The sequence below is a fragment of the Echinops telfairi genome, unplaced genomic scaffold, assembly GCF_000313985.2.
Source record: "Echinops telfairi isolate 266 unplaced genomic scaffold, ASM31398v2 ScPeMD7_19;HRSCAF=73, whole genome shotgun sequence".
Taxonomy (NCBI): domain Eukaryota; kingdom Metazoa; phylum Chordata; class Mammalia; order Afrosoricida; family Tenrecidae; genus Echinops; species Echinops telfairi.
Genome location: NW_022103916.1, coordinates 9,309,820 through 9,321,570, shown reverse-complemented (window position 1 = coordinate 9,321,570; position 11,751 = coordinate 9,309,820). Strand labels below are relative to the sequence as shown.

General features: G+C 41.0%; 1 protein-coding gene across 1 annotated transcript in view; it reads right to left on the bottom strand.

Annotated features, from left to right (window-relative positions):
• Window positions 1–11,751, bottom strand: part of EFHC2 (EF-hand domain containing 2) — a 213,339-nt gene that overhangs the window by 31,767 nt on the left and 169,821 nt on the right. The window contains exon 13 of the mRNA XM_045288314.1: window positions 9,780–9,872. Within this exon, the coding sequence (XP_045144249.1) occupies window positions 9,780–9,872 (93 nt within the window). The remainder of the gene's footprint in view (window positions 1–9,779; window positions 9,873–11,751) is intronic.

The window sequence follows — 11,751 nt, the reverse complement described above, 5'->3', positions numbered from 1 at the left end:
CACACACACACACACACACACACACGTCTTGTCATCACGAATTTATGGAATATCAGGAACAAAGAGAAGATCCTAAGAGCATCCAGAAAGAAGCAGAAGTAATGGGAAACAATATTAAGCTAAATTCTAAATCCTTATATGTTGGTATATAGTATCTGAGAATAATAAATCAAGAAACAACAGTATGTGCATGAGATTTAAATGCCCGAATCAGCAGCCAGAGTGCTGAAAGTGACTGCTTCCTGTGAATGGCTCTGGGGAAGGGGGAAGGATGTGTCAGGAGACTGCTGTTCTTTATAGTAAGAATCTCTATTTAGGGTTACGTAGTTATTTTTACCTATGAGTATGTATATCATGTTGGTACAAAAGAGTCTAAAAAGCAGATGATTAATTTTGAAGCATGCTTTTCAAAGCAGTAGGTATGTAAACGTACAAGCAAGGAACACTGCTGGTTGGGGGCATGTTCCTAAGGACTTAGTCTCCTAGTCTTCCTACCTGCTTCAAATGTCCATACCCAGCCTCTTCTTCTGGAGGATGACATAGTGAGCATTAAGTTATGTCTAACATTAATCCGTTGCCATCAAGTGGATTCTGCCTCATGGTGACCCCAGAGTGCCAGAGTCTATCTGTGTTCCAGATGATTTTCCATGGCTGATTTTTCAGAAGTAGATCACCAGTGCTTTCATCTGAGTCACTTATAGATAAACTTGAATCTCCAATATTTCTGTTAGCAGCTCAGCACATTAATCATTTGAACCACCAGGAACTCAGTGCATACATAACATATGCCACATTGGATATACACTATGCTTATTAGCACAAGAATTGATGCCTTGGAATTATGATGCTGATGAAGAATATTTAACATAGCACGAACTGTCAGAACAACACACCAATCTGCCTCAGAAGAGGAATACCCCTTAGCAGCAAGGATAGCAAGACGTCATCTAACATATTTTGGATATATTGTCAGGCGAGACCAGTTCCTGGAAAATGACATGATGTACAAAATGACGTTGGTACAGAGTCATCACAAATGAGGAAGGCCCTCAAGGAGATGGATCGACACAGTGACTGCAACAATGGGCTCAAACCTAACAGTGAGGAGGATGGCACCGATCCAATGGTTGTACCTAGGGTCACTAAGAGTCAGTAAGAACTCAATATGCCTTTGAGAAAGGAGCCCGAGTGATGCTGTTGGTTAAGTGTTGGACTGCTAATGACAAGGTTGGTGGCTCCCGCCTATGAACTGCTCTACGGGTGAAAGATGAGGTCATCTGTGCTTTAAAAATGTTCCGCCTCAGAGACCATATACAGGGCTGCTACCAGTCAGACTCTGCTAGTGGGTTTGGATTACGCTGGTTAGGTGAGTTTGTAGAGAAGAGAACAACTAGGAGATTCAGAGATCTCCAGTTCCAAGTTAAGGGAGAAAGAACAGGTACATCGATGCCCATATTTCCATCTGAATATTCTTTCTGTACGCTCCCCTATAGAAGGCTTCTTCTGTCTCATGACCACAGAGCATCATTTCCCAAATCCTATTCATCTTTTGAAAATATTTTGGGACAGCCTATGAATCCCACAGAAAGTCTGTCTCCTCACTGCATGGTCATGCTGTGCTTCTGATAAGAAATATTTCCTTACTGAATCTTCATGTGAACCCCCTACTCGGTTTGCTCCTCTCGAAAGGACTGTGGTCAAAGGATGAAGATTTACCACTCTGGAAGAAAGTCTTTATAAAAAGCTTTGAAGGCAATTCCAAAGAACAACTTTCTATGGCAACATTGTTAGAATCAGTGCACAGCCTTCCAGGGTGACTGCCCTAAAGGGCAACACTAATTCTGGCTTTTAAGCTTCTCTGTGCTTGTTAAAAAGTCAGACTCGTTACTTGAAAGTCCTAGTACACACTGATAAAGTGTCTTCCTAAACCCTCCGCAAATTCTTCATTTCTTTTGATACTTGGGCACTCCACCATTTTCTTTATTCCACAGACTAAGAGACATGTTTGTGGGGGATGTGGGGTGGGAGGCAATTTCTTTGGCTCCGATCTAGATAATAATGACCCCAAACATGCTTTCTGATGCTTTGCGTGGTGGGAGTTCTTACGAGGCCGTCTAATGTGACATTTGACTGATGCTGTGCCCCCCTCCCAAAAATGATGAATGGCTTGAAAACTGCCGAAGCCATCCATCTCCTTGCCAAAGGGAATAATGCTGAGCTGCTTTATTTCCACCATCCATGGCAGGGAAAGGCTTAATGACATCTTTATTTTGCTAAAGAGCTGCACGGGCCCCCTGTGCAGCAAAGGCCATCATCTAAGTTCGTGGAGAAGGTCTGGCTGCATGCCCACGGATAGATGGTAAAGAGGCAGGGTGGACAGTGCAGATACATTGTTGACCTCTGTCTTTTGGTTCACTAACTGAAGCACCCAAACACCTGGTGAACTTCTTAAAAAGCAGATTTTTGAAAAGAAAGGGGGGAAGGGGCCACTGTATTGGTTGGTAACAAAAATATAGGTTTTGCAGGATGACATTGCTGACATTGCTAGAGATTAACTCTCGGTATCTCTAAAGGGCCAAGCATCTAAACTTCAGTTCTGATTCCAACACACATCTTAGTGAGGAAAGTCAAGGAACCTGGACCAGATGCAGAGACACAGTCGTGGTTGGGATTTTTCCTCCTAAAACTACAAATCACTTTATAATCTAAAATGTAAAAAAACATTGTGTGTGTGAAAGACAAAGAGAGAGACAGATACTTCTCCCTGAAAATTTCCCAGTGTTCCAAACACTTCAACATCAGCCACATAGTGGTAGTACCCTTGCCTCTGAGCATCACTGCCTGGTATGATGGGTTGAAATTACATGAACTCAAACTGCTTTGGGGAGGGCGGTCAGGGACAGAGCTGGATTGAGTATAATGAGATTACTTTAAAGCTACTTAAAAGGCCTGTTAACAAATTTCATTTTTTAAAATAGTTGTATTGGCATATACTTTACATATCATACAATTTAATTGCCCAATCATATTACAATTTGTGCAGTCATCTCCACAGGCAATTTCAGAACATTTTCTTCTCCTACTCATTGTAGTTAGTTCCCCGGTCTCCCATACGCGATTATCAATCCAATTACTGTCTCTATCTAGCATCTATCTATCTATCTATCTATCTATCTATCTATCTATCTATCTATCTATCTATCTATCTATCTATCTAATCTATCTATCTATCTATGCTGGATCCCCTATACAGAAAACCATACAAAACACAAACAGAAAAGAAACAAGAACTAAAAGCAAACAGCAGTAACCAGACAAAACATAGAAATTGTTCAATCAAAAAGAAACCTGATAACAGGTTTAAAATGGTTCAAAAGGGCGATTAAATGATAAGGTATTACATTTTAACCTAGCTATATCTGTCATGATCGACTTTACTTCTGTCTGATAACAAGGCCATTTACATCATTCTACTATGGTCAGAGGAGATTCACCAGAGGCTTAATCCATGTGGGAACCCTCCATTATCATCCATAGGCCTCTGCAACTAGGTGTTCACAATTTAAACTCTGATACTATTCTCTCCTTTGGATTTGGATTAGATTATTTACAATCTTTGGATCATAAAAGCTGGTGTACTTCTTCTGTGGAGACAGTTAACACCCCACTTAGATGCCTACAACTGTATTCATTTGAACTAAGGTATCTGGATAAGGTATGAGCTCTCTTGGGAAGCCATTTGCAAAACATTCCATTGTACCTCAAAACAAAACAAAACCCCAATGCCATCTAGTTGATTCCAACTCATAGTGACCCTGTAGGGCAGAGTAGAATTGCCCCATATCATTTTCAAGGCAACAAATCTTTATGGAAGCAGACTGCCACATCTTTTTCCCACAGAGCTCCAGGAAATACTTTACAGCTGGCATTGAGGGCACAGTCATTAAAGCCCCCAACTGGTAACCAAAATGTCAGGCACGTCAACTCACTGTGCCATCAATGCTCTTTCATGGAATCCAAAGCTAGGTGTACAAAACCAAGCTTCAGGTAGGGCTTCTGGGGAAAGAGTTGTACTTGAATTTCCCATTAGTCCACATCTAGATTAGGAAGGTCACACAGTGAAGGAGAGAAGCTAGCTCTTTACTCTCCAAGCCCACAAGAAATACTTAGAGGGATGACCTCAGAATTTGCTTCATCTCCTATGGCTTGAAAATTGGATTTTTTTTTTGGAAGTAGCAAAGTTGGATGCCAATGGAAGCTCTGGTAGATACCAAGTCCATGGTTTCCTCCTCTCCCACCTGTTCAAGGTGGGAGTCCCTGGGTTGTGGGAATGGCTAAGCACTTGGCTGCTAACTGAAAGGTTGGTGATTTGTGTCCACCCAGAAGCTCCTTGGACGAAACACCTGGTGATCTACTTCTGAGAAATCCATCACTGAACCCTTTTGAAGCACAAATTGATTTTCACATACATGCAGCCACGAGTTGGAAATGACTGAATGACAACCGGAAAAGTAGCTTAACTGCCCAGTGTACTAGCACTGTACAAGTCTCAGAGGCTTTAAAGATGATTAAAATAAAGGTCCCCTCCCTAAGAGCTCAGTTAAGGGGTAAAAAGAGGCTTACGGTATCTCAGGAAATTCTGATCTTCATTAACTCTCTGGCCAAAGCATGTCTATGCAATGAGCAAGTCTCCTTATATCTCAATGTCTGCACTTATGAGATGAGGAACAATAGCCACCATCAACTAAAATGTACCTTTTAATGTGTGCAACAATGTACAAAAGATTCTAGGGTCCTTGGCACTATGTCAATACAAAGTCTCATTCCTATTATTAATGGGGAATAGTTACCACTCTGTGGGACATTTAAGTCTGATGCTCTGTGCATTAGTGAAATGGATTTGTTTGGCAAGAAAGGAGACTTCACACTAGCTTACACAGCACGAGTTCATGGAGGGCTGGGGTTACTATATGTGAAAAGGTTTTGAAGTCCTGATTCCAGCTCAACTTGAGCTAATAAGGAAAAGACCAAACTGAGTTATAAGAAAAATGGAATTGGCGTAGAAGGGGAATCTTAGTAGCAATCCACAGGGTCAGGAGGAATACGGGGGTACCATTAACTGGCGGAACACGCCCAAACTGGAACCATTTCTTTTCCTATCTTGCATTGCATTCACATAGCAAAGTTAGGTGGCTGCTCAACAGCTGTCTTTCTCCAGCTCAAAGGTTGATTTCTGAAGCAGGCAGGTAAAACTAGCCCCGGGCAGTGTGTGCACTGAACAAAATGAAGCCAACTCCACGCCTGCCTCCCCTGGGAGGCTGCAGCTGTCAGAGAAGGCTCGGGCTCAGCATGCCATAGGAGGGTTGCGCAGAAAGAGACACTGGTCAAGGCTTTGTCAAGCCCTGGGAGTCTGTGGGGAACAATAAGAATGTAGAATATAAATGCAAGCTGCGGTCTGATGGGCCCATTAGGAATTAGGACAATCTTTGAAAGGAATCTGCGGAGATGATGCAAAACACCAAGCATGTGACCCAATTCATAGCAGGGCATATTGGAGGGAGAAGGGAATGGGAATGAGACATTTTCTAATCTGATTAGTTGGAGGTTTCCCTTGAGTGTAGAAAAGGGTCACTGCACAATAAGAGGCAGAGTTTAGACTGAACAGGGTCTGCTTAGCCGCTGAGGGGGTTCACCTTCCCAGAGCTAGGCTGTAGTTTGAGACAAATGTGGTTTGAGATGACTTCGAAGCAAGTCGTGGAATAGTTTGGCTGGCTCTAGTGTCAAATCTGAAAGACAAAGACTAAACAGTCTGCTGAGAGAAGAGGGGTGGTGACTTGGTGGCCTCTGCATTGGATGAGAAACATGTAGGTCCTCCAGAGGCCAGGCTCCCACATTATTAGACTTTCCAGGACAACACATCCTTGAGGCCATCAAAAGATAATCTAATAAACATCCACAGCTTCCTGACCAGAGGACAGCTTAATGTGTGAAAGGCACTGAGCTTCAAGTATTCCAAAACAAGCCCTGCTCTGTCGAGAGGTACATAGCTTTCTTCCAGTTTATTGCTCAGTCAGAGTGTGTGGTCTACGGTCCCCCACCTAAAATTCTTTCCTAGACCTCAATCTATTCTTATCTCTAGGTGTTACACTAGGTATTTTGCCTGCATTTTTTCCAGTTAATCCTCAGAACCACTAGATAGAAAGAGGAGCTTGTTCTAAAGGCACGACATTTAAGGTGCCGGTGAGTTAACAGTCTTTAGCACAATCCTACAGCTAGTAGGCAAATGTAAAGAATACATGAGAAACACAAAGAGCAAAACTGTCAAGACATGACAAACTACTTGGTCGCTTACATGTGGTGAACTTAAAGGCTTAGAAGCAGGTTTTTGAATCTGAATGAATCAAAGAAAATTCAAGTCACAGCTTTTCATTCCAAGGTAAGGGGCAAAACAAACTGTATTGCCAGAGTCCTTCCTTAGAGGGCGATACTCACTTGCTGCCCAATCTATTCAAGAACACTTTATGGATATAGTGCTATCCGAACTAGTTTCCTCAAGGAAGAGCAAGCTTTCAACAGAAGAAAAAGAAAATGGAAGCTATTTCCTACTGAGGAAATAGCCAGACTAATGGCAAAAAAAAGGGGGCGGGAATCCCAGGTACATACATGTATGAAATCCCAAAAGGCTCATTTAGCTGAACTCCTGGGAAACTAGGAAGAGGAACTTTAAGAATGTGGGACAAGAGATCCAAGTTTTAATTATAAAAATATCTGAATCCTAGGCCTGCCGACTCCATCCCAGATCCTTTACACCAGTATGAACTACATCTCACATTGCTGCTAGAAAATAAAAAGTCAATGAGTGTATCTTCGAGAAAATCACCCCAGGTCAACCCAAAATGCATACATATCCAACTAGATGGGCCTTCTTCTGGATTGCCTTCCTGACACTTTGGACCCTGTTTCCCATATGAGAGTCAGCTTTGTCTGTTCCCTTGGTTCGCCTTTTTTTTTAACATTTTATTAGGGGCTCATACAACTGTTATCCCAATCCATACACACATCAATTGTGTAAAGTGCGTTTGTACATCGTTTCTCAAAACATTTTCTCTCCACTTAAACCCCCGACATTAGGTCCTCATTTTCCCCCTCCCTCCCCGCTCCCCCCTCCCGCATGAGCCCTTGATAGTTTATAAATGGGTATTTTGTCGTATCTTGCCCTGTCTTAGCTGAGGACTCCCCACTCCAACCCTTGCTTGAGAACAATGCTCCAACTGATCACCTCAAGCTTCATAATAGATTTCAACATTTAGAGTCCTAAAGAAACCAGACAAACATTGAGTGCCCTGTAATAGTCAAGAACAGATATAAGTCAGACACAAGTGGGAATAAAGAGAGTAGATATAAACAGTAATGTTATGGATTGAACTATGTCCTCACAAAATACATGCGGTAAATCCTAACCTCTATGCCAGTGGTTATACTCCCATTTGAGAACGATTTGTGTTATGTTATGAGACTGGATTTCAAATGAAATCTATTGTTATATAGTCAATTGTGACTCACAGTGACCCTACAGGACAGAGTAGAACTCTCACTTTAGGTTTCCTAGGCTATAGCTGGAGGTTTCAAACTGTAGTCCTTGTGGTTAGCAATCCACAGTGCAACCCATTACACCACCACTTTTTATTGTGACATAGGTGAACTCTTACAAAGCAATTTGATTTCCCATCCAACAATTCGTACACATTTTGTCCCACGACATTGATTGCAATTCCCACAATGTTATAGCATTTATCCCGTTTCCTCTTTGTATTTATGATTTTCATTGTCCTTCTTTCCTATCCTTTCATACCTGGGCAAATGCTGCCTTTTTAATCTCCTAAGGTTGATTGTTCTAAGGAATGTATACCTCCCTGGTGTTATTGCTTACCTCATAGAACTGTCTGTCCTTTAAGTAAAAATTGAGTCACAATGGTGAGTTCAGTTCCAGGTCTGAAGGGTGTCTAAGGGCTATAATTTCTGAGGTTCTCTATCAGCCCTGTGAGCTTACTTTATTTTGATATTTGTTCTATATTTTTCTCCCACTCATTCCAAAACTTCCTATTTCCAGGTGCCATCCCAGGGTCATTGGTGCTGGGGTTTCAGTGGTTCATTAGTACTTGGTATAATTACTTTCATGCGTCTTGGATTATCTTCACTCATCTTTGCTCCAACAACTGCCTCTTAGACGGCCATTCACAAGTTTCTCAGGACCACAGCCACTACTCGCCAAAGAAGGACATAGAATATGGTCTTTGTAAACTATATTATGACAAGTGACCTTGATGTCCTGTGAGATAAGTCCATTTATTTTGAGATATAAAATAGATTTCACAAGCAAGCTAGGAAGCATAAATGGGAGAAGAGAGATGCTAAGTCCCACGGAAACTGCTGAGGAATAAAAGGTCAAAGAGGCAAGGACCTTCCTCCAGAACTGTCTTCCCCTAGAGCCAGTACCCTGGATTAAAGATTTCTACTCTCCTAAACTGTGACATAATGATTTCTGCTTGCTAAAACCATTCAAGTGATATTTCTGTTAGAGCAACAATGCAGGTCCAACCCAAACCAAACAACGTTACTGAGTTGATTCTGGCTCACAGCAAGCATGTAGGCAGGGTAGAATGGCCCTGTGGGTTTCTGTGCCTGTAAATCTTCTTTTAATTTATATTTTTTAAAATTAAAAGATCATTTTATTGGGGACTCTTACAACTCTTGTTACAATCCATACATCGATTGCATCAGGCATATTTGTACATATGTTGCCTTCATTTCTTTCTAGTGAGGCTGTAAATCTTTATGGGAGCAGAAAGCCTCAACTTTCTCCCGTGGAGCCGCTGGTAGGTTTGAACCTCAGACCTAGTGATTGGTAGGCCACTATGCCACCAGAGTTCTTAGCAGATTGGGTAGAACCCTCACACTCTCCTAATCCTTTGAGTATTTATACATAAGAATTTGACTTAGTTACAGGCAGAGAATGTACATTCAAAAGAGTTAGGGGTCAAGCTAAAGCTCTATTTCTCCCAGGCTATATGACTTTGGGCAAAATATCTAAACCCTAGCATCTGTACCTGTAAGACATAAATAATAAGAATTCAAATCCCACAGAGTTATTCACTACAAGTAAATGAGATAATGTACTCAAACCACAAACAAAATGCCCTATAACCAAGTCCAAGATGTCAAAATAATCAAGATATGTTAATAAGAGGAGGGGCTGGGCTGATGCAATAAGACGTACCAAAGATGACCACAGCTTTGTTTTTGGGTGGCTGGCAGGGTATTTCCAGAAAGCCAAAAGTCAAACTATGTCTTGAAAATTCCTTTGGAAACATATTAACTTATGATGTGCATGTGCATCAGTTAGTCTAGCAGGATGGAGTCCTGTACTAATAACACTAGGTCCCCTTACTGTATGTATTAGTCATCAAGAAATACACCTATCCTGAATTTTCCATGTAATGGCCTCAAAACCAACAAAGTTTTACATTTTCATTTCATTTTTGTTCTAGGAGCCCATGTGTTTGTACGTGTATAATACTTGTTTTACTCAAATAATAATTCCCAATTGGCTCTGTTCTCTACCATTCAAAATCACAATGAACTTTTCATTTTGTAACCCTTAAATGCAGGCATATTATGAACACGAGGTAAAGGATAGCTAAAGGTAGATTTAAAAGCAGAACTAGTCCCCAAACAAAATATGCAGGCCAACCTCCATTCAGAATGAAGCGCTTGTTTACCTGGATAGTATGGGCATAAGAAGATCTTCTGTCACAGGTAGCCTGGAGGCCTTGCATAGCTTTCTGATCTCTTTGCTGGGTAATACTTTTTTTCTACATTAAAACAAAAGAAATAGGCTTTTATATACCTTGTTTTCCTCTACTAGCAATTACATGTTATAAGAAAGAAAATACAAACATGTTCTAATAACGTGCACAGGAAAATAAGCATGAAATTGGTATTGGCATTTGCAGTAAGGAAAAACAACCATATTGCATTTCATCAACTTTCTCCACTCCAGCAATCACCAGATTCTGTCCTTATAAACAAAAGCATTCCCATTAAGATTCAGAATTCATGGTTAGCAATAGCACAGCTTATTAAAGCCTTAAGCCACAAGTGTTGCTCTAAGTAATTGATCTTCATTCTTGATCACTGGTCAAAAATGGCTCTGATATTTGAAAACAAGTCTTAATCTGACAGGCATCTAGAGCCTCCAACATAAGTACGATATGACTTGAGGGTGTTTTTCTGGTCTTTTCCTTGGACCCAAACTATATTTCCTGGGAACCACAGTTGGGGCCTTGACCTCAGTTTTATCAGATGATTTTTCCAGAACAACCCAAGAGTAATTTTTACCAACATATTGTGGGGGCACAGAAATGCTTATCCTACCGAAAGAATGTTCTTCCAGGTATTAGGTAAAATTAGAATCAACAGTCTTTCTTGGTAATGAGGTTATATAATGATGAGAATGTTGATGTCGCAGTTAAAAGTTGATCAGATATGGAAGAGCCTCAGCTGTCTGATCAAACACCCTGGCTGTTCTACAGAGGCGTTCTGCCAGGGAAGGAAAGCTCACACTTCTCAACCTGAAGAAGGGACCGCACCAGTGGAGAAGGCAGGGCCAGGCTGTGCAAAGCTCTGGCTCTATATCTTCCAGTGACTCAGCAAGGCTCACAGATTCAAGGGAAAAAGTGTCATCTCTACAAAACCAATCAATAAACATGTGTTATAGACTAGGGGGGGAAATATCAGTATTCACATTTAAGATGAGACCTTCAAAAGAGCCCTGTTGTTACAACGGTTAAGCTCTTATATGCCACCTAAAGGCCCACAATTTGAATCCACTAGTGGCTCTAAGGGGAGAAAATGGCCAGCGGTTTTCATAAAGATTAAAAGCCAAACCAAACCCACAGTCATAATGTTGATTCCAACCCATAGTGACATTATATAGAGTTTCTGAGACTGTAAATCTTTATGGGAGCAGACAGCCTCATCTTTCTTCCACAGAGGGATTAATAGATTAAAACTATTGACCTTACAGTTGCTGACCAATGGCTAACCCACAGCATCACCAGGGCAACCTAGGAAACCCTATGGGGTAGTTCTACTCCATCACATGGGACTGATTTAAGTTAGAATCAACTTGATAGCACACAACAACATGTGACCCTCAAAGATATTTAGGGTATGCAGACAGCCCCTAGGGGTGCAGGTTTCGGGTTTGGGGAGGAGGGAAGTTGTCACATATGGAGGGAGAAGATGACAGTGGTGTGGAGTCATGAGACTGAAATCTAGAGTTAGTATTAAGCATTTCTGTCTCCTAGCTGAATATATCAGGCCTAGAGGTAAGATGAACACCAAAACATATTAAATATGGCTGCAGTTGTATATTGTAACATTGATTTAAGGAAGCTCAACACATACTTGATAGATATATTAGAAATAGATTATGCTGAATTTCACCATTTTCAAGAAGGAAAATAATTTCAAAGAAATGTTATAGAGTTGTTCAAAATTTCTTCGCCTTGTCTATTATTAAAAAGGACCTTTGTAAATCCTAGTGTAAGGAGAAGATATTTTAAAATTAAACTTTTTAGCATCTTATTATGTTTCAGATAAAAGCTTCTAGAAATCAACGGAAAGAAAGTGCAAGGGCATCATATTCTTCTGAAGCCACAAGGCCCCACCCATTACCTCAACAAACAA